This window comes from Lepus europaeus, chromosome 15 (assembly GCF_033115175.1).
Source record: "Lepus europaeus isolate LE1 chromosome 15, mLepTim1.pri, whole genome shotgun sequence".
In the NCBI taxonomy this organism is placed as follows: Eukaryota; Metazoa; Chordata; class Mammalia; order Lagomorpha; family Leporidae; genus Lepus; species Lepus europaeus.
In genome coordinates, this window is record NC_084841.1 from 48463313 (window position 1) to 48486117 (window position 22805).

At 40.4% G+C, this 22805-nt stretch overlaps 1 protein-coding gene across 1 annotated transcript in view; it reads left to right on the forward strand.

Annotated features, from left to right (window-relative positions):
- NDUFAF2 (NADH:ubiquinone oxidoreductase complex assembly factor 2) overlaps positions 1 to 22805 on the forward strand; it is a 184570-nt gene that overhangs the window by 132148 nt on the left and 29617 nt on the right. Inside the window, exon 3 of the mRNA XM_062212041.1 lies at positions 4079 to 4119. Coding sequence (XP_062068025.1) covers positions 4079 to 4119 — 41 coding nt within the window. The remainder of the gene's footprint in view (positions 1 to 4078; positions 4120 to 22805) is intronic.

Below are 22805 nucleotides of genomic sequence, written 5' to 3' on the forward strand. Positions count from 1 at the left end.
GGCATCAACCATCACCTTATTGAAGATTATATCTATTTATTGTAGATTATAAATATACAAAACTGATTTCACCAGTTGAATTTCATGTCTATATAAAACAGAGATCCTTTAAGTGGTCATTCAGAATGGAGCCAAAAGAAGCCCTCATGTCTTTCCTTAGAAAATAATGTTCCCTGACAGTTAATAGACTAGGTACTATTTATTTATTTGATCTGATTTATTTGAGAGACAGGGAGAGAGAAGCAGAGATCTTCCATCCACTGGGTAATTTTCCAAATGCCCTCCAACAGACCAAAGCCAAGAGCCCAGAATTTAATCTAGGTCCTCCATATGGTGGAGAGGCCCAACTAGTGGAGCTGTCACCTGCTGCCTCCCGGAGTGCACATCAGCAGGAAGCTGGAATCCAGAGTGAAGCAGATGAAGGGGTGGACAAGTATTTGGTGAGGCATTAAGCTGACACTTGGGACACCCATGTTCTGTTTTCTGAGGCCCTGGATTTGAGTTTCAGCTCCACTTGCAACCCAGTTTCCTGCTATTGCACAGGAATAGCCTGGGAGGCAGCAGGTGATGGCTCAAGTACTTGAGTCCCTCCCTGCCACCCATGGGGAGACCTAGATTGAGTTCCTGGCTTCTGGCTTTGGCTTGGTGCAGCCCCAGCTGTTGCCGGCATTTGAGGAATGAACTAGCAGATGGAAGATCTCTCTCTCTGGGGCTCTCTGCTTTCAAATAAATACACAGATAAATTTTTAAAATCTTATTTATAGGCACTAAAATTTGGAATTCTGTGTCATTATTATGTATAATGAAATTTTGGTCTTTTGATTTTTTTTCTTCAGTTATTTAAAAATGTAAAAACAAGTGATGGTCTGAATTTGGCTTACAGGCTATAGTTTGCTGACCTCTGCCCTAGCAGTTCATTTTTCTGAATTAACTTTCTAATCTAAATTAAAGCTGAAAGTTTATTGCTTAAAATCTTTTAGAGATATATTACTGATGTTGAATTATTTTAAAAAAAATCTTCTTTAGGAAAAACAACTCATAAATAAGTAGCTTAATTTGAACACAAGGAACCAATTGAAAAACATCCATAAATCATTTCTTCCCTTAACTATACAGGGAAATTTTGGTATTGCTAAGCTAGAATTTCTAATTCTAAATTAAAAGAATGTTTTCATAATGGAAGTATTCATTCAACAACTGTACTAAGCACCTGCTGTTTCACAGTCTTCCATTAGTGTATCCCAGCTGCTGGTTCAATCCTCAAATGCTTGTGGAACCAGAAGCACAATCCAGATCTCCCATTACTGTAGCAAGGACCCAGCCACTTGAATTGTCACCTGCTGCCTCCCAGGGCACACATTAGCAGGAAGTTGGAATTGGGAAAGGAGCTGGAAATCAAACCCAGACATTCATACAGGCACCCCAACCAGCATATTAACTGCTAAGCTAGATGTCCACCCCTCTTTTTTATCATTATTATTTGAGAGGCAGAGAGAGAAAGTAAGAGAAACACAGTCCAGGTCTCCCATGTGAGGAGCTGGTCTCTCAGAGTCTGCATTAGCAGGAAGCTGGAATCAGCATCCAGAGCCAGGAATGGAATCCAGGTGCGTGACGTGGATCTTAGCTTCTAAACTAAAGCTTAAAAACTAGGCACAGGGCTGGCGCCGTGGCTCGCTTGGTTAATCCTCCGCCTGCGGCACCGGCATCCCATGTGGGCGCTGGGTACTAGTCCCGGTTGCCCCTCTTCCAGTCCAGCGCTCTGCTGTGGCCCAGGAGGGCAGTGGAGGATGGCCCAAGTGCTTGGGTGCCTGCACCCACATGGGAGACCAGGAAGAGGCACCTGGTTCCTGGCTTCGGATCAGCGCAGCGCTGGCCGTGGGGGAGTGAACCAACGGAAGGAAGACCTTTGTCTCTCTCTCACTGTCTCTAACTCTGCCTGTCATATAAAAATAATAATGTTAATAATAAAATAAAAAACTAGGCACACACAGCTTTCTATTTAAAAAAAAAAATTATTTGAAAGGCAGAGGGACAGAGAGGAGGAGGAGGAAGAGGAGGGGAAAGAGAGAGAGGTAGAGAGGTCTTCCACTGGTTCAGTCCGCAATAGCTAGAACTGGGCCAGGCTGAAGCCAACAACCTGGAACTCCATCCTGATCCCCAAAGTAGGTGACAGGGGCCCAAGCACTTGGGCATCTTCTGCTGTCTTCCCAGGTGAATTAGCAGCAAGCTGGATCCTAAGCAGGGCAGCTGGAACTAGAACTGGCGCTTGGAAGTAGAATGCTGATATTGCAAACGGCAGATTAACCTGCTGCACGGCAAGACCAGCCCCAGGTCTTCTGTTTTTTAAAGACTGTATTTCTTCCATGTATTTTTCCATAGTCTCCCCTACACCTTCATAGACCAAGCAGATGTTACTGATATTTACTCTTTTTGAGTCTGTTACAAAAATATATATTGTTTGTTGAATAATAATGAAACTAGTAGCAATAATGTAGGCTTGTGTGCTCACTTTATGCCAGGCTCTGAGCTAAGTAAGCATTTTATATTATCTCATTTAACTTTTTTTAATTTTTAAAGATTTATTTATTTATTTGAAAGTCAGAGTTAAACAGAGAGAGAAGGAAAGGCAGAGAGAGAGAAAGTTTTCTATCTGCTTGATCACTCCCCAATTGGCCGCAATGGCCGGGGCTGCACAGATCCAAAGCCATGAGCCAGGAGATTCTTCCAGGTCTCCCACATGGGTTCAGGGGCCCAAGGACTTGGGCCATCTACTATTGCTTTCCCAGGCCACAGCAGAGAGCTAGATCGGAAGTGGGGCAAGACTCGAACCAGCACCCATATGTGATGCCAGCACTGCAAGTGGCAGTTTTACCCGCTTCGCCACAGCACCGGCCCCTCATTTAACTTTTTTAAAAAAAGATTTATTTTATTTATCTGAAAGACAGAGTTACAGAGAGAGAGAGGTCCTCCATCCAGTGGTCCACTCCCCAAATGGCCGCAATAGCTGGAGCTGAGCTGATCCAAAGCCAGGAGCCAGGAGCCTCTCCTGGGTCCCCAACAAGGGCGCAGGACTCCAAGAACTTGAGCCATTCTCCACTGCTCCCCCAGGTGCACTAGCAGGGAGCCGGATTAGAAGTGGAGCAGCCGGGACCCGAACTGGTACCCACATGGGATGCCGGTGCCGCTGGCCGGGGCCCCAACCCACTGTTCCACAGTGCTGGCCTCTATCTCATTAATTTTTGCAACAATCCCAGAGTGTAGATCCTGTTATAGTTTCCATTTTACAGAAGAGAAATGTGCTGCTTAGAAAATTAAGCAACTCGCCTCAGGTAACAGTTACTTGCCAGTAAGTGATGAAGCTGGAATTTAAACCCAGAAAACCTGACTCTCAAACCTACTGTCCTGAGTATTACAATATCTTCCATGTGATTGTGATAACTTCCCTAGGAAGTTATCCCTTCCCATCGCTGTAAAGCATCCAGCACATAGCCCAGCCCCCACCAAGCACTTAACAGGTGTGTCTCTCCACCTCTGCAGCTCATCTCCCAAGCGTTAGCGCTAAGACTTGATGGTACTCACCAATCAGAGGTGGTAGCTCTTGCTGGAGCACATCAGAAGACAAATCTCTGTACAGGAGAACTTTTCTGAGTCTCTTCCTTTGTAAATTGAACAATAACGAATTCAAATTTCCAGAGTAATGATACTGCCTTGAAGTTTACTGTGTTGTAAACTTAGCCTGGATGCCACAAATTCAATAAATTGAATTTACACAAATAGCTAAATTGAGGTATGATTTTAAAGATGGAAAACTGCACTCTCTTTATCTTTGCTACACTGTTACATTTTTTTCTTGACATGAATCACCACCTGACATTAGGTGTTTGTTCATTTATTTTCCATAGCCCCTTTGCTAGTGTATATGTCCTGGGAGAGGAGGGACTCCAGGTGTGTCTGATCCTGGTTTACCTCTAATACCTCAAACAATATATAGTAGGGCTCAAAAATTATTTTATACACGAATGAGTGAAATGTTTCTGCAAATGATGAAAAACTGATATTTTATATTATTCTTTTCTAGCTTGGATTAGAAGAACCAGGAAGACTCCACCTACTGTGGAGGTAAGAAGTCACAAAGAAATATTCACGTGGCCTGTGTTTATAATGCTGTTTCTCGTTTGGGCGTTTATATTCCCAAGGATGCGTAAAGCCTGAGAGAAAATATTATGCATCTTCCCAAAGTGTTAATTTTACTCCATAGAAAATAATTTTTAATATTGCATAATAAATAATTTATTAATTGTAATAACTATTACTAGAAATTAGTGATAAAATGCATGTTTTATAGACTATAACAAAATTCATATATAATTTTAATGAAATAATAAAATATAAAGCATAGTAATAACATTTTATAGACGTTTGGTTTATAACAGCTTGCATCTGGTCATTCTTCCTGGCTGTGGGAGTTCTGCGTGCTCATGTACATGCTTTGATCAAAAAAGGTTTTTTTGTTTTGTTTTGTTTTGTTTTTTTTCAGTCTAAAAGTTTGAGAAAGGCTGATTGGTCTTACCCAAATCCTGGTCTTATGTTGCACTGTGTCAGGTATCCAAGGAAACTTTAAAATATGTAATTAACAAATAACATGTATCACTCAGTGATTAATCATTCCGTTTTTATTTAAAACTGTAAAAATGTATAATTTTGGTGATAAACAGAAATAAGGCATAGAAATACTATGGTACGTGCATCTCAAAAACCTGATTATTTCATAATTTTTATTTTAAAACAATTGCATAAAGAATTCTAAAATATAAAATTAAATATATAAAATATAAATGTATTTCAGAAAAAAGAGTGTCTCAAAATTCATTAGTATACTGCCTTGTGTACTTTCTACCTAGGAGAGGGTTCCTCTCTACTGCTCTCTGGGACTTAAGCCCTCTTTTCTCTCTTCCTTCCCCTCAAGACTACAAATCTTAGTAACACAGTCCGTGGGCTCCAGCCCTCAGCTCCAACTGTTGTCACGTGGGCTGCTCCAGGGCACATTGTGATGACACATCAATTGGCAGACTGACTTGACTTGCTGCGTTCCCCCTGCGCTGACCCATCTTGTTCCTGCCTTGGCCTTTGTCATTCCTTTCTCAGATCCTTCTTTCGAACATCAGTAAAATTTGGAATAAAAGGTTTTTGGGAGAAAAAAAGGTGATACGATTAAAAATTCAGACGTTATCCCCGCCGTTTATGGCGGTAGGATGGATGGAGGAGCCCTTCTGAGTCTCCTCCTCCAGGCCGTAATTAGAGCTCTTACTCTCAGAGGAAAGATGCTTCTTTTATCCTGGAACTTGGAAAGCCTTCGTCTGTGGAAACGTGGGTATGCAAAGTGATTTGCTGGAGGCAACTGCAGGAATTGGGCTTCAAGCACCAATCCTGTGAATTTTATGTAATTCCAGAACCTCAAACAAGCTCCAGTCAGAACCAGGAGACCAAGTCATTCCACCCGTGATGCTCATTCTTGACTATGTAAAAGGAGTCCTCTCTCCATTGCCGTCTTTCTGAAACACTATTAACCACATCGTTCTTTATGCTTTTCTGTACCCTCGGCAGTACACACACACACACACACAGCTTTTCCTTCCTCTTCTTTTTCCATTGCACGGCAGGACTTTGTTTCTCTATTAGCAATTTAGCATTCACCATTAATGTTTTCCTAGAGTCCTTCTCTACCATACAACCACAGCTGAAATCTGCTGTGTCCGCAAGATACCGAGTCTCCTTTGTCTTTGAAATGAGTTCACTCACTCTCCCACAACCCATAGAAAAATCAGATTCAACTGTTCTGCCTTTTTACCTCCCCACCACTGCCATCACCAGTTATTTCCAAAATTCTCTTCCATTTTATGGGTCAGGGGAGTGGATGACTTTGTAATCCAAGTAGATTTCTCAGTACCTGGTCATCACCTTTATCCTGGCCAGCATCCAGGCTACTCTCCCATACTGTTGGCAGTCGTTCCCCCTTCAGTACTCTCTCAAATCACAGCTTCTCAATCCTTCATCCACACTATAGTTCCTACATCAAGTGCACAACCACTTCTGTAGCCACACCTTAGTTCTTATCATCACAGTATATTATTCTACTACTATAACTTTTAAACTCTCCAGTCCCAGATTCTAGATCATATTTGGAGGAAAAAAATAAAAATAAAAATTTTTTTATGTAAAATAAAATATATATACTGTATTCATCTGTTTTTTGTTGCTATTACAAAATACCCAAGATGGAGTACTTTATAAAGAAAGGCAGTTTGTGTACAGGAAACAAGAGGCTGAGGAGGGTGCAGCCTAAGTCGTTATGATAACTCATTCTTGCAGGAACTCTTGTTCCTGTGAGGCCTAACGTACTGCAGGAGACTGATGTTAATCTGTTGGTCCATTCCTGAGCTCCCAGTCACCCCAGGAGGCCCCACCTCAGTACTGCTACATGTGGACCAAACTTCTGGCACAGGAACCTTTGAGGGACATACTCAAAGAATATCTAAACCATGGCATATACCAAAAACCACAAGGATGAAATTAATCACTTCATGAATTATTAGTTTAAGGTGAATTCCACCTAGGTCAAGAACTAGAACTCTGCCAGCTACTCCAAAACCATTTTCCCCATCCCAGTCATAACCTCCTCTCTGCCTGAACCTGACATGGATAGTAAATATTTCCTCACATTTTAAAATAGTTTTATCACCCAAATATACATTATGGCTTAAACTTGTCCATTATATAAAACCTCATATTTGTTTTGTATTTCTTGCATCTATACATTTTTCCTCCATCTCTTTTGGTTCCTTACAAATCTATCTGTTGAAAAACCCAGCCCATTTGACCTGCGTAGTGCCACAGTGTAGATCTCTGTGATTATACACTCTTGGTACAGTTCAACATGTCCCTTTGTCCTCTTTCTTCCAACTTGACAGCTGGATCTAGAAACTAAATATTCATCTCTAAGCTATTTGTCAAGGATGTAGGAAATGTTTGGTAAAATATAGAAAAGCATAATGTCTGGCTGTCTCTTTTTGTGACCTTAGCAATTGTCTGTGCTTAATGCCTGTGCCCATTCATTGAATGCAATCTTTTACTCTTGCACAGCTGTTAAAATTGGTTAGTTTTTAGAATGCTCCTAATGATTTGAGGTCTGTACCTTTGAAAAAAAAAAGATTTATTTATTTATTTATTTATTTGAAAGACAGATTTGCAAAGGCAATGGGGAGAGAGAGAGAAAGAGAGAGAGAAAGAAACAGATTTTCCATCTGCTGGTTCACTCCTTAAATAGCCTCAATAGCCAGGGCTGGGTGAGGCTGAAGGTTGGAGCCGGGAACTTCAACCAGGCCTCCCACATTGGTAGCAGGGGCTCAAGCGCTTGGACCATCCTCTGCTGCTTTGCTTGACATTAGCATGAATCTGGATCAGAAGTAGAGCAGCCTGGACTCTGAAACTCATATGGGATGGCAGCATTGCAGTTTGCAGCTTCAACCACTGCACTACAACATAGGCCCCAAGGTCTTTAATATTTTCAGATATCTTGGTGGAACACTAATAAAAAATAAACTTCCATCCATATCACCTGTAACTACTGCCAGAGGTAGGCCCAAGGACAGGTATTTGGTGCAGTGGTTGAGACACCACTTAGAATGACAGACATTGTGGCACAGCATGTTAAGCCACTGCTTGCGGTCTCATAGTGGGATATCTCGAACCAAATCTCACCTCTGCTTCAGATCCAGCTTTCTGCTAGTGCACACCCTGGGAGATGGCAGATAATGGCTGAAGTGCTTGGATTCCTGCTACCCAAGTGGGAACCTGGATAGTGTCTGGGTCTTCTTTTCAGCCTGGCCAACCCACAGCTGTTGCAGGCATTTGGGAAGTGTATCAGTAGAGGGAAGATCTCTCTATGTCTTCCTCTATCTGTGTCTGTATCTCTGTGTGTGTGTGTGTGTGTTTGTGTGTTTCTCTGCCTTTCAAATAAATAAAATTATTTTTTAAAAAAAATGGTTAGCCAGTAGCTATTAGAACACTATTTACAATAGTATCAGAAAACATAAAATTATTTGGAATAAATTGAGCAAAATATATACAAGACCTGTACTATTCAAACTGTGAGATGTTGGTGAGAGAAATTAAAGACGATTCAAATTAATAGGAAGAAGTGTCTGTTCTTGATTTGGAGTATCCAGTATTGCTGTTTGTTTTCTCTAGCTCTACAGTAGTAATTCTGTACTTTTATCATGCATCAGAGTTGCCTGGAAGTTTTCCTAAAACACAGATTGTTCTGCCCTGTTCTCAGAATTGTTGATCTATTGGGTCTAGTATAGAGGGCCTGGATATTTGAATTTGTAACGTGTTCCCATGATAATGCTGGTAGTGCTGGTTCAGCACCCATGCTTTGTGAACCACTAATTTATAGAGTCAGTCAAATAAAAATCCAATTAAAACCTCTTCAGAATATTTTGTAGAAATCAACATGCTGATTCAAAATGTGTATGGAAGTGCAAAGACCAAGAACAACTGAAAGCAATCATGAAAAGAAGATGAAAATTGGAGAACTAACTAACACTGCCTTTAAGACTTTAAGCTTTAAGACTTGCTTTAAAAGTATAGTAATTAAGACAGGGTGATACTGACATAAGGATATATAAATAAATCAATGAAAAATAATAAAGAGTTCAAAAATAGAGCCAGTCAGCTTTTAACAACAGCACCAAAACAACCCAATTAGGAACAGAAAACCTTGATGAATGAAGCTGGAATAACTCAATGCCCATATGGGGAAAAATGCACCTTGATCCCTACCTCATGTGATTCACAAATATTAATTCAAGATGGATTATAGCCTAAATATAAAAGCCAGAACAATAATGCTCTACAACAAACCACAGTGGAATATCTTTATAACTTTCGAGTAGTCAGAAAGCATTAAACATTATTAAAGCATTAAAAAATATTTTAAAAACTGGACTTCAGGGGCTAGCGCTGTGGCATAGCAGGTAAAGCCATCGCCTGCAGTGTCGGCATCCCATATAGGTGCCTGTTCGAGTCCCGGCTGCTCCACTTCCTATCCAGCTCTCTGCTGTGGCCTGGGAAAGCAGTGGAAGATGGCCCAAGTTCTTGGGCCCCTGCACCCACGTGGGAGACCCAGAAGAAGCTCCTGGCTCCTGGCTTTGGATTGGCACAGCTCTGGCCACTGCAGCCAATTAGGGAGTGAACCAGCCAATGGAAGCCCTCTCTCTCTCTCTCTCTCTCTCTCTCTCTTCCTGTCCTTTTCTCTCTTTTTAACTCTTTTAATAAATAAATAAATCTTAAAAAAAAAAAAAAGAACTTGACTTAAGGGGCTGGCATTGTGGCACAGCAGGTTAAGCTGCCGCCTGCCATGCCAGCATCCCATATGAGTGGTGGTTCAAGTCCGGGCTGCTCCACGTCCTATCCAGTTCCCTACTGATGTGCCTGGGAAATGCAGCAGAAGATGGCCCAAGTTCTTGAGCCCCTACCATCCATATGGGAGACCCAAATGTAGTTCCAGACTGCTGGCTTCAACCTGGACCACCCCACAGCCATTACAGCCATTTGGAGAGAGAACCAGCAAATGGAAGACATCTCTCTGTCTTTCTCCTTCTCTCTCTATAATTCTGCCTTTGAAATAAAAATAAATGAATGTTTAAAAAAAACAAATGGACTTTAGCAAAGTTAAAAGCAATGCTCATTAAAAGATACCATTAGGAAAGTAATGGAAACAGCACATGCATCTGACAAAGGAATTCTATCCTGACCATGTAAACAACACCCAACTCAGTGAAAGCAAAACAAAAATGATAGAAATTGGTGAAAAATCTTGACTGGGCACTTAATAAAATTCAAGAATGCCCACTATGCGTATAAAAAGACACTCGGCATCATTATTCATCAGGAAAACCACAATGAGATGTGACTACATACATACTAACATGGCTGAAATTTAAAAGACAGACAACAGCCATTACAAAGCAACCACAGCTTTATTACAGTGCTGGTTGAAGTGAGCATGATGCCATCATGTTCAAAAACTGGCAGCTTTTTTTTTTAACTTGCAGCTTTTTTGTAAAATCTAATGCACATCTATCCTGTTGCCCTTCAGTGTCTGTCATGGCTACCTTGGAGGCTGAAGGAATCAATTTTTAGGCACCCTTCTTGGAAAGCTCTGATAAAAGGTCTAATTCCTTGGTAAGCAATGCAAAGCCTGCTGATCTGTGCCCAGCCCTATGTTCTATCTTTGTCTCTTCATACTTGTTGTACCCATCCTGCTCTTCAAGAACTCCTTATTTCTCATCTTTAATGTCTTCTACTTCTCCCATCAGCCAGCATCCCTCTGCACAGGCTTAATGCTTTTAGAAAGCTCTCTCAAATCCTTGTCTGTTTTTCTCAACTTTTTTCTCCTCAACTTCTTAACTCATAGCAGTAATTACTCCTTTCTTTTTATAACTAAACTGCCTTGTACACTTGTATAACCCTGTAAGTTTGGTATTAAACTTATTGCTTCTATTTCTCCATCTTTCAGACTACCTAAGTTTGGTATTAAACTTATTGCTTCTATTTCTCCATCTTTCAGACTACCTAAGTTTGGTATTAAACTTATTGCTTCTATTTCTCCATCTTTCAGACTACATTGTAAGCAATATCGTGCAGGATTGTGTCTTACTCAATGTACATTGTAAGCCCTCAGCAGACTCTGATTTATTACTGGTTAGGCTGTCTTTTATAGACAGACTTGAGCATCTCAATACCATCTAATTATTGCATGGTTTCCGTGAAATAGGTTTGAATTTCCATCAACCAGCTATAAAATAACCTTGTGAGACTGAACATATTCCCAGGTTGAGCCTTGCCTGTACTTTCTTCATAGGAATTCACATTTAACTGCAGGGTGCCAGTATAGTTTAGCACCTGTTCATCATCAGTGCAATACAAGGTGAATTAACGTTTTACAAAGCTAATGAAGTAGGCTTTTCCTAGTCCTGACTCCATTCCATTAGAAGCCACTTAAAGCAAACATTTTGAATTATTCTCCTTTCATGCTGACAGAATAGTGGAAAACAGAATAAAGCTTTCTGCTGAAAAAGTGGTTACATTTATTGCCAGGTGTGAACAAAATGCATGATTCATCTATAGTTACACTATTAAAACTCTGCCCACCTATTTTTTTTAAAAGATTTTATTTATTTATTTGAGATGCAGTTACAGACAAAGAGAGGGAGAGACAGAAAAGTCTTCCATCCACTGATTCACTCCCCAAATGGCCGCAGTGGTCAGAGCTGGGCCATTCTGAAGCCAGGAGCTAAGAGCTTCCTCTGGGTCTCTCACATGGGTACAGGGGCCCAAGCACTTGGGCCATCTTCCACTGCTTTTCCTGGCCATTTGCAGAGAGCTGGATCAGAAGAGGAACAGCTGGGACACAATCCTGCATAGTGCCATATGGGATGCTTGCACCACAGACAGAGGCTTAGCCTACTACACCACAGCGCCGGCCCCTGCCCACCTATTTTTAATACACACGCTCCATGAAAGAGAAGAGAAAATTCTAGAAACCAATAGAGAAGGAAGTTGGAAGCAGTGCTGCTGTAGTCTAAGGAAAAGCTGGGTAGGTGGTCAGGACCACATGTCACAGTATCTTGTTTACTTGACCATACTCTCTCATCTGGGCTGGAGGCTGCAAAGCCTTATTTTTGTCTAGGTGATTTGGTTCTAAAAAAAATATCATGCTGACTAAAATAAACATAAAAAAATAAAAAAAAATGAATTCAAAATGTTTGCCAGAATTCTGATACAGTGGTTGATGGTGAGATATAAAACTCATATGGAAACAAATAGGAAGTTACATGGGAATATGACTTTAGAATAGGGGAGCTAAGTAAAATAAATTTGTAATTGCATCAAGTGTAAAACCGCCTGTTGCACTTATCTCACAACAGGGATAGTCTCACCCATAGCAGTGGAAATATTTAAAGAGAATTGGCTGTAATTTCCAATGTCTATCTCTGTACTAGGAATAGCCTTAAGAATTGAATTAGAAGTAATTGCCAGGTGCTAGTTAAAGCGTCTCCTTCCCTGGACACTGTCTTTATGGATTGCCAGTGTTTGCCTCTGATTCTTTTTTCTCTGCTTCCCCAATCTGATTGACATATTTCTTTTACTAGAACAGTAGTTTTCAATGGCCAGATGTTGCTGGCCCTGCAGCTGTTCTGTAGCTTTACTTTTCTCATATCTCTGCTCTGGTCTGTGAAGTGTTCACTTGTAGTTTAGCATTCAGAGAGGAATCTTATTTGTAAATTCTTGAGACCCATTTCAATGTTTTTTCCAAGTAACTGACATTTATTGAATGAGTTCTCTGTGGCCAGTATTATTAGGCTCATTTTATAAGTCCCAGAATTGAAATCTGAAGATTGACATTTTGCATACTTAATCCGACTTTGCTGTTGACTCAAATTGCAAAGATGCAATGCATGTTCTTGTGGAAAAATAAACCTGCTATCCCCATACCAAACTTCACAATATCACTTTTAGGAGTACCGTGGAAACTGATAAGAAAATTGAAGCGTGTTCATATGCTGGGTCCAACATCATTCATTAAACATGAATTAGTGGGGCTGGTGCTGTGGCACAGTAGGTTGATCCTCCACCCGCAGGGCCGGCATCCCATTTGGGCGCCAGTTCAAGTCCCGGCTGCTCCTCTTCCGATGCAGCGTTCTGCTATGGCCTGGAAAAGCAGTGGAAGATGGCCCAAGTGCTTGGGCTACACCCTTGTGGGAGACCCGGAGGAGGCTCCTGGTTCCTGGCTTCGGATTGGCCCAGCTCCGGCCATAGTGGCCATTTGGAGGACCTCTCTCTATGTTTCTCCCTCTCACTGTCTGTAACTCTCCCTGTCAAATAAATAAATAAAATATTTTTTAAATTTTTTTTCAAAAAGAAAATGAATTAGCTAGGGGCTAGCATTGCAGTGCAACAGGTTAAGCTGCCATTTGCGACACCCACATCCCATATCAGAGTGCTTGTTTGAGTTCCAGTTACTCCATTTCCCATCCAGCTTCCTGGTAGGAGACGGCTGAAGTGCTTTGGCCCTTGCCACCCACCTGGGAAACCCGGATGGAACTCCTGGTTTTTAGCCTTGCACAGCCTGGCTGTTGCAGGCAGTTAGGAATTGAACCACTGGATGGGAGGAATATCTCTCTTCCTGCCCATCTCTGTATCTCTCTGCCTTTCAAATAGATGAAAAAAATAAAGATTTTTTTTTTAAAAGAAAAGTAATCAGCTAGTGCTGCATGCATGTATCAACCTGGATAAATCTCAGAAATATGATGTTGAACAAAAAGAGCATGTGACAGATTCCATATAAATACTGTTTATACAAAGTTTGAAAGCAGGGAATGATTAATGAGTGTTTGGTGCTGCAGCTGAGACATTACTTAGGATGTCTGCATTCTATATCCGAGTGCCAGGGTTTCCCAGCTCTACATCCCATTTCCAGATTCCTACTGATGTGCTTCCTGGTAGGCAGAAAATGATGGCTCGAGTACTTGGTTCTCCCACATGGAGCTTGTGGCTTCTGACTAGAGCCTGAGCCAGACCTGGCTTTTATGGGCTTTTGGGGGGTGAACCAGTGAATGGAAGATCTCTGTCTTTGTGTCTCTCTTTCAAATAAGATGAAAAAAAATTTTTAGGATAATGGGCTTTCAAGTAAAGACAGTGGATTAAGCACCTGGGTTCACTTTCTCAAGTCTAGTGAAATGGTAATAAAGGAGTTTCTTTTAAAAGGCATAAATCCACAAGGTCAAATAAGATTGAAGAGCAAAATGCCAACAGTTTTGGAACTGCAAAGCAGATGGACAAACAGCAATGGATTTAGCAAAACTGAGCATGATGAAGCCTACTCTGACAGAGGAGAGATAACCCAATGTAAGCCGTGAAACCCCAGAATGCTTACTAACAGACATGCCAGCAAACTCTGAAAGTAGAGTTGAGGCTGGTGCTAAAAACAATGACCCAGTGGAAAATCTGTTTAAGAAGCAATTAAATGTTAGTGAGAAAACATAGAAGAAATAACAGACTTGGAAAACTACCATTTTTCAATGATGAAAGTAGTAGTTTACGGCCGGCGCCGTGGCTTAACAGGCTAATCCTCCGCCTTGCGGTGCCAGCACACCGGGTTCTAGTCCCAGTTCAGGCGCCGGATTCTGTCCCAGTTGCCCCTCTTCCAGGCCAGCTCTCTGCTGTGGCCAGGGAAGGCAGTGGAGGATGGCCCAAGTTCTTGGGCCCTGCACCTGCATGGGAGACCAGGAGAAGCACCTGGCTCCTGGCTTCGGATCAGCGAGATGCGCCGGCCGCAGCGGCCATTGGAGGGTGAACCAACGGCAAAAAGGAAGACCTTTCTCTCTGTCTCTCTCTCTCTCACTATCCACTCTGCCTGTCAAAAAAAAAAAAAAAATAGTAGTTTATTGACTGAGGGAAAAATCATCAGATACTGAAACCATTTGGCCAAATTCACTGAGGAAGCAAACTGTTTACTTGGTTTCAAGGCATCTCCCTGCAAATTATTTATGAATTAAGCAGAGGAAAGGGGGCACTTGCAGTACACAAATCTGGCAGATATCGCAGCAACTGGGTGTTGAAAGGTTTTACAAAGTAGGAAAACCTGACAGCGTGCCTCCTTGTATGATACACTGGAATAAGACATGATTCATGTAGTATTCTCCCTTAAAATGTATAACCTTAATCTGATCAGGAGGAAGCAATCAGAAGATCTAGTTGGGAAACACTTCATGGAACACAGGCCTGCCCTCTCATTGTCGTGCATGACTGAGAAAGGCTTAGAAGCTATATGTAACATATGGTCCTAGGTTGTGGGAAAAACTGATGTATCAGGACAGTAGTGGAGGCTTGGGTGGTGGCACAGAAGGTTGAGCCACTGCCTACAACACCAGCATTTTGTATACACACTAATTCAAGCCCTCACTGCTCCACTTCTGATCCAGCTCCTTGCTCATGTGCCTGGGAAAGCAGCAGATGATGATGGCCCCTGCCACCCACATGGGAGACCTCGATAGAGTTCCAGGCTTCTGGCTTCAGCCTGGCCCAGCCCCAGCCATTGCAGCCATTTGGGGAGTGAACCAGAGGATGGAAGATCTGTCTCTCTCTCCCTCTCTTTCTGTAACTCTGCCTTTCAAATAAAAATACTAATCTTAAAATAAAGGGATAATACTGGATTAATTGATGAAATTTGAACATGAACTATATATTAAGTAATAGCATTGCATCAATATTAAATCTTATGGAGAGACAGAAAAAGATGCTTTTAAATTCCCTTTGTGACATTTGTACAGCCAAGCAACTTCCTCTTCTCTACCCAGTTGAAAACTGGAAGTTTATTCATGGGAAAGGAAAAATACTCCAGTCTTTGCAGGTCTATTTTCCTGACAAAAATGAGGGGGAAATTACCATTTTTGAAAGGAGAAGGATTAAATGAAAGTGTGCATACTGGAAATGAGACCCCCAGGATCTTTCTCCCTAGTAGGATTCCCAGGACAAACCTTTTGGCTCAAGTTAGGGTGTTAGAAGACACTTCTCTGGAGATTCTGACTAGCCAAGAAAAAGGTCCTAAAACCTCAGTTAGGTGACAATGAAACTGAGTCGATAAGCCTCACCTATAGCATGAGAGCATCCAAGCAGATTTGCTTAGAATTATCCTAAGCAAAGTGGAGGAGAGTATCTAAAATGAGGGGCTGTGCACTGTAGCATCCACTTTAGAGGGCCTGGGTTTGAGTCCCACCTCCACTTCGGATCTAGCTTTCTGTTAATGGGCACAGCAGATGATGACTGTGACTGCCTGCCACCAACGTGGGAGACTCTGATGGGTCCCTGCTTTATTGTAGTCCAACCTGGCTCTTGGAGGTGTTTGGGAAGTGAACCACTGGATGGAAGAGTGCTCTCTCTCTCCCTTTCTCTCTGCCTTCCAAATAAAAATAAATACACTTCAAATAAAAGAGAGACCCACACAAATAAGTAACAGGAAAAGGTAACTTGGATAAATCAAGCTCCTTTAAAGCTTAAATACTATCCTCAGATCAGAGAATATATTGCAATTATGATATAAAAATATAAGGCTGAAAATCTATGAAAAGGAAAATTCAGTGGACAAGAAGGAGTGATTGCAAAGAAATGTAATGGAAATGACATTTAACAGAAGGTTTAGAATCTTCTATTGAACACCTTTTCTTTAGAGAAGGGCAAAAAGACTTAGATGGAAAACAGGAAAAAAAAAAAAAAAGAAAATTAGAGGACCAGCATCAGTGGAAGCTAGGAGACAGTGGAGTGACAACATCTTCAACATTCTGATAGTTGCTGAATCCCAGACTATAATTATCTACCAAGTTACATCATTTAAGCTGTAGTGCAGAACAAATACATATTTTTTAGACATATGAAGTCTCACAGAATCATCTCCTACAAACCCTATCTCAGGAAGTTACTAAAGCAATAAGCAAAGAAAAAGGGAGGAGTGAAATGCAAGAGACAAAACTGCAGTCTAGACAAAGAATAATGGGCAGCCAGACCAGAAAGAATGAATAAGAAGGGCCCCTGGGAGATTTTTATCTACAATGAGATACATAAATACCTAATTTAGACATATCATGTGGAGTTGTATTATATAGATAAGTAGGTGGAAAACCAAAATCCATTGTTGAACTCCAAGAAAAAGAAAACTTGAGTAGGAAAAGGAAATATAATTCTAGTATACTACATAGCTCATTGTTGATCATGTTTATTCATAATATAGACTAGAATTACATTAAGTTTCAAGGAAGAAGAATGATGGGATAAATCCTCATTTTAAATAATAAGGAGTTAATTTACAATGCTTAAAGCTGAAAAGGAAAAATAACCTAAGATGTTGTGGCATGTTTGTGGGCAGAGCCTGCTTGATTACCATCAGACACTCTGTGGCTCCTTGGTTTGTCCTGTTCTGTGGCCAAAAATATCAGCTAAAAGAATAAAGTAGTTGTTTTGGGGGAGGTAGCAGTACTATTTTTCATGACAAGCCTTTCAAAATTATGTGGCCCTACAAACTTTGATTTTTTAAGAAAAAAAATTTTGAAAAACACTTAGAATTTGTAGATAAGAACTGGCAAACTTTCTCAGCAGAACACCAGACAGCAGATATCTTAAGCTTTGTGAGCCAAACAGTCTCCATTACAACTCCTTAGCTCTGCCACGGTAGTATGAAAGCACTCACAGATAATACGTAAACAGTGAGTGTGGTATGTCCAGTGAAGCTCTATTTACAAAAGTAATTGGGGTTTGGATCCCATTTGCCAACCCCACTACTGACCCATGGTTTTCAAATTGGGATACCTGTACCGCTGGTCCATAAAGACTTCCTGTGAGATACGCAGGTATGAGGCGCTTTAAAGACATCAATTTCAATATTCTCTTTTTCCACATGAAGTCTTTACTAAAAATGTTCTGCCTCAGAACTCCTTCTGGTCTGCCAATTCTCCCTTCTGACTTCTTTCAAAATCATTTGTCTTGCATTTTTTAAAAGACAAGCTTAACCCCTTGTCCACACTAAATCTTACTATGGTGCCTTGCCTTGGGGTTTAAAAGTCTCCAGGGCACTAAACAAAGAGATTTTTGGAGAGTGAATCTCTCCTAAGGGAGAGTCCCTTGACAGCAAAGCAGAGAAAGCTTCAATAAAAATTATTCAAGGGGGCAACACATTATTTTATCGAGGTGACAAACTCATGCCAAGGCCACATGCCTTATAGATTCTCTCTCTACCTAGATAGATAGCTACCCATTTATCTATCTTAAAATTAAAATTCACAAGTGAGAAAGTTGTCATGGGGATGCATAATATCACACTTATTTGAATTTTAAAATTAAGTCAGACTTTTTCTGACAGAGAGTAAGTCAGATTTGGCTGATTGGGTTTGACAATGAGAACTAGCTTTGCCAATTAAGTTATATGGGTATATTTTCCCTAAATCGAGCAAGCTAAACTGTAGCTCTAAGGCTTTCACAAAAATATATTTAAATCTTGCATTCAGTGTACAGTAAGTTAGAAACTGCATTCCCTGCCATTATTTGTCAACTGAAATGTGCAAGGTGGTAGATACTTTAAAGTCTTAGGAGATAAGTGCAAAAATTTTTAAAAACCACTGCTACTGTTTTTTATGCACATAAAGAGATTTAGTAAAAGTATTAAAACGTGCATGAAAATAACAAGAAATTCAGGATGGTTACTACCTCTGGGAAAGGAGAATGTTGGAGTGAGGAAACACAAAGGGCTTTGGCCAGATCTGTGGTGGTTAACTTCTTCAGTTGGATGGCAGGTACATACGTGTGTATGATTAGCTATATTTTAACACATGAAATGTTTTATTTAAAAAAAATGTAATGAAACCATGTAGTCACATATTTTAAGAGAACATATTGGTTCTGCGATAGAAAAATAAGCTACTCAGAATAAACTGAAAAATGAGATGCTTGAAAATTGAAAATACCAAAGGCACTTACAGAATTATCATAGCAATATGCATAAAAAACAAATCAGTGTGACTTAGTTTCTGGTATTCTTATTTAAAACCTTAATGCATATATATATTTATTATTCATTCAGTTACTTATCATCAAGCACCTGGTATGTGCTAGTAGCTAATATGAATTCTTTGTAGACTTCTTTTGCACATAAAAACAGATCCTAGATATTTTAGACATAACATTGTTAAGTTATGTTTAGATTCTGGTTTTAGTACCATTTATTTTCCCCTGTGAAACTGAATTAATCTGATACTTTAAAGTTGCAAGGAAAAAGCATTCACATATTACCTTCGGAAATTAGATCTTATTGCAGATTTACACAGGAGCAATATGGGAACATTCAAGAGCATTATTCAGTGAGAAAATCATTCTGGGATCTTTGGTGTCCAAGGCTGGGAAGGATGTTACCTGAGTTTGATCAATATCCCATTCTTTATTTATCTTTTATTATTTCTACCTCCCCAAAAGAGAAGATGTAGCTGAATGGGTTTTTGATCTCCCTGCCTGACTCCTTTGCCTGCCCTTGATCAGGCAAAGAAGGGGAGTTGTGACTGAAGCTCTTTCATGTGCACCTGCCACTGTCACCATTGAGTACTATTGTGATTCTCTGGCTTGACCAACACTATGACTTTACTTGACTTTTTCCTTTGTTTTATTTAAAAATTAATATAACAAAGAAGTTTAAAATGTTTTGAAAAAAAAGTAATGTTACCTCAAATCCTGTGGCCAGTGGCACAATCTAAATTTTAACACATTAATTTACCCCTGCATACATTGGAACATAATTGCAATTGTGGTTTACTTACTCTTTGGTGTTTTGTTTTCATGTAAGTATAATAATAAGTGCATAAAAGTATTTGAAACATAATGGCATAACAGTGAAGAGATGCATTTTCTCCATGTGACTTCTTTGATACTAACCTCTAGGTCTGTGAAAACTCAAAGAATATAAAATTCGAATATTTTAGAAAAATGAGGGGGCCGGTGCCATGGCTCACTTGGTTAATCCTCTGCCTGCAGTGCTGGCATCCCATATAGACGCTGGTTCTAGTCCCAGTCGCTCCTCTTCCAGTCCAGCTCTCTGGTGTGGCCCGGGAAGGCAGTGGAGAATGGCCCAAGTGCTTTGGCGCCTGCACCCGCATGGGAGACCAGGAAGAAGCACCTGGCTCCTGGCTTCGGATTGGTGTAGCTCCAGCTGTGGCGGCCATTTTGAGGGTGAACCAACGGAAGGAAGACCTTTCTCTCTGTCTCTCTCTCTCACTCTCTGTCAAATAAATTAAAAAAAAGAAAGAAAGAAAGAAAGAAAGAAAGAAAGAAAAATGAGGTAAGAAATGAAAATGAATCATTTAAGTGTTTAGAGCTCCTCAGAGTCTGTACTAACCAATAAGCTATTCAGCTTCTCTAACTGTAGGTATTTATTAATTGTGTGAGAAAGGTTTCAGCTAGCTTGTGTTATAAATCTTTTTGATTCTCAAAACATGAGGTTTAGGTGGATCTTAGCAAGTAAGAAGAAAGATCTGAAATCGCAAGCACTCCACCTTTCTCAGTCTAAAGTATTCCTTCTTATGTACTATGCAAAGCTAGGGCTGAGCCTGCGCTGGTGTATTCTTAGCACATTTTTTCTTCTATTTTGACCTTCTCCTGACTTTAAGGAACAGAACATAAAAAGTTCTAAAAGTTGTATATAAATAAGGTGCTCTTCTTCATTATTTTTAGATATGTTCCTGCTCAGATTCTTTTCAGAGTCATCAAATCTTACTAGGTGCATATTAAAAAGTATGCAGGATTAGTTCTGAATAGTTAACCTTCCGAGTCAGATCATCAGTCACTAAGACAAGTCCCATTTAGGTGTTAAAACTGGGCTCAGATCCAGAGTAGAAAAGGTTAAGGGAGTTAAAATGAGGTTAGGGCTTTTTAAATACATACTTTTTCTCAATTTTCTCACAAAAACATTTTCTTGTATTTTTGTGCTTATCCTTTCCATGCTAGAGAAGTAAGATCTTAAGTTTTGAAAACATAAAATGCTGCTGATCACTTTTATCAGAGGTGATTTGATTTTTCGAATGGGTGTTTAAGAAAACCATGTTGGCCGGCGCCGTGGCTTAACAGGCTAATCCTCCGCCTTGCGGCGCCGGCACACCGGGTTCTAGTCCTGGTTGGGGCGCCGGATTCTATCCCGGTTGCCCCTCTTCCAGGCCAGCTCTCTGCTATGGCCCGGGAAGGCAGTGGAGGATGGCCCAGGTCCTTGGGCCCTGCACCCGCATGGGAGACCAGGAGAGGCACCTGGCTCCTGGCTTTGGATCAGCACGGTGCGCTGACTGCAGCGGCCATTGGAGGGTAAACCAACGGCAAAAAGGAAGACCTTTCTCTCTGTCTCTCTCTCTCACTATCCACTCTGCCTGTCAAAAAAAAAAAAGAGAGAGAAAAGAAAACCATGTTGATTTGTATTGGTGATATACCCTGTAGGATGCTAAGCCATAGTTGGTTGCCTCTGATTTCATTATATTTCTAGGCATGTCTGACTTTATTCTCAAATATTGATGATAAAATACTATATTCACTTGTTAACTGTATGTTCCTAGAGTGATAAGGAATTAGACAGTTTGTGTTATTTTTTCCTGCCATACACATGATCATTGTGTTTCATGTGTTCAAATGCATTTAATTTCCTTCTCAAATAACATCTTCCGGTGTGCTATGGTAAATTTTTTTACCAGTATTCAAAAACATAAGTATACAAGAATGTCATCTAGGATAGGGTATTTCGATTGGTGTGATATATTAGTGGATTGTGAAATCAAATTGGAGGACTGGTGGGTTACAAGTGTTTTTCTTTTTAGTGAAGTAAAAAAAAAAAAAAAGAATAAAAAATATCATACAAAATTTACTAAGTATACCTTAATGTTTTCCAGGTGTGATATGTAGGTCACAGGCCTCCTTTTTTGCACATGTGTAGCTCAGTTGGTCAGACTTCAACGAGTTGAAACTGGTTGAGGCCAGCTTGGTGATAAACCCAGTAAAAGCAGCTTAAGAAATAGTGATTTTTTTTAACCTGACTCATGACTAAAACATACTGCTAAAGAATATGGGGGCAGGGGGAGTTTTTGGGGAAAGGATGGAGAAAATACAATAGGGGGCTTTGAATTTCAGAAGTGTCAAGAGGATACCCAAATAAGGGGGCAACAGCCTGGTCGAGTGCACCTTGGTCCTGCTGGCACAGAATGTGTTCCTCTGTGTATGTGTGTGTTTGTGTGTGTGCACGCATCAGGTATACTTGGAAACTGTCTCCAGAGTCATTTCAGTGGAATGAAATTGTAGGATGTCATTCAGTGCCTCCCCAGGTACTTGAGAACCATGAGGTTAAATTTTTAGGACCAGCTTTCCTTGATCTACAGTTGCCCCTAATGCTTATCTCATGCAAGAATCCGCTGATTTTGCTTCCATAGTTGTTCAGTTGATAACTGTGTACCTTACTGGTAGTTAGTCAAGCTGATTCATCAAACTGTCCATCACAGATGACAGTTAACTTTTGGTTACATGAGTATTTCTTGCTCTAAAAGCCATTGCGTTTTGAATTTTGAGACTCCAAATTCTTGGCCAGGAAGGTATGAGTGTGACCCATAATAGGCCCAAGTGCTTGGGCCCTGCACCCCATGGGAGACCAGGAGAAGCATCTGGCTCCTGGCTTCGGATCAGCGCGGTGCGCCAACCGCGGCAGCCATTGGAGGGTGAACCAATGGCAAAAGGAAGACCTTTCTCTCTTTCTCTCCCTCTCTCACTGTCCACTCTGCCTGTCAAAAAAAAAGAAAAGAAAAAGAAATTCTACTCACAATGAAGTGATTCATATCTGAGGCACTCACCTTTGGACATGATATTTTGAATCAGTCCTTTATTCTGTTTTCTTTTAATTATTAGCATACTTAACCATTTGAAATTTCCTTAAGCAAGAAACAACAATTAGCACATTAATTGGTGTTTTATTTGTACCTCTGTTTTCTACAATAATTTTCTCTTAACTTAGGTAAGATTAGTACAACTATTAATGTGAGAAAAAAATTCTGGGTTTTATATTCTTATGGAAAATGAGATACATACTTGTAAAATTTAAGTAGGTTATCTTATAATTTGCACATACTTGTAAAATAAAAGTACATTATTTCTTATTGATTAATGCTACTAGCTAATTAACCCCT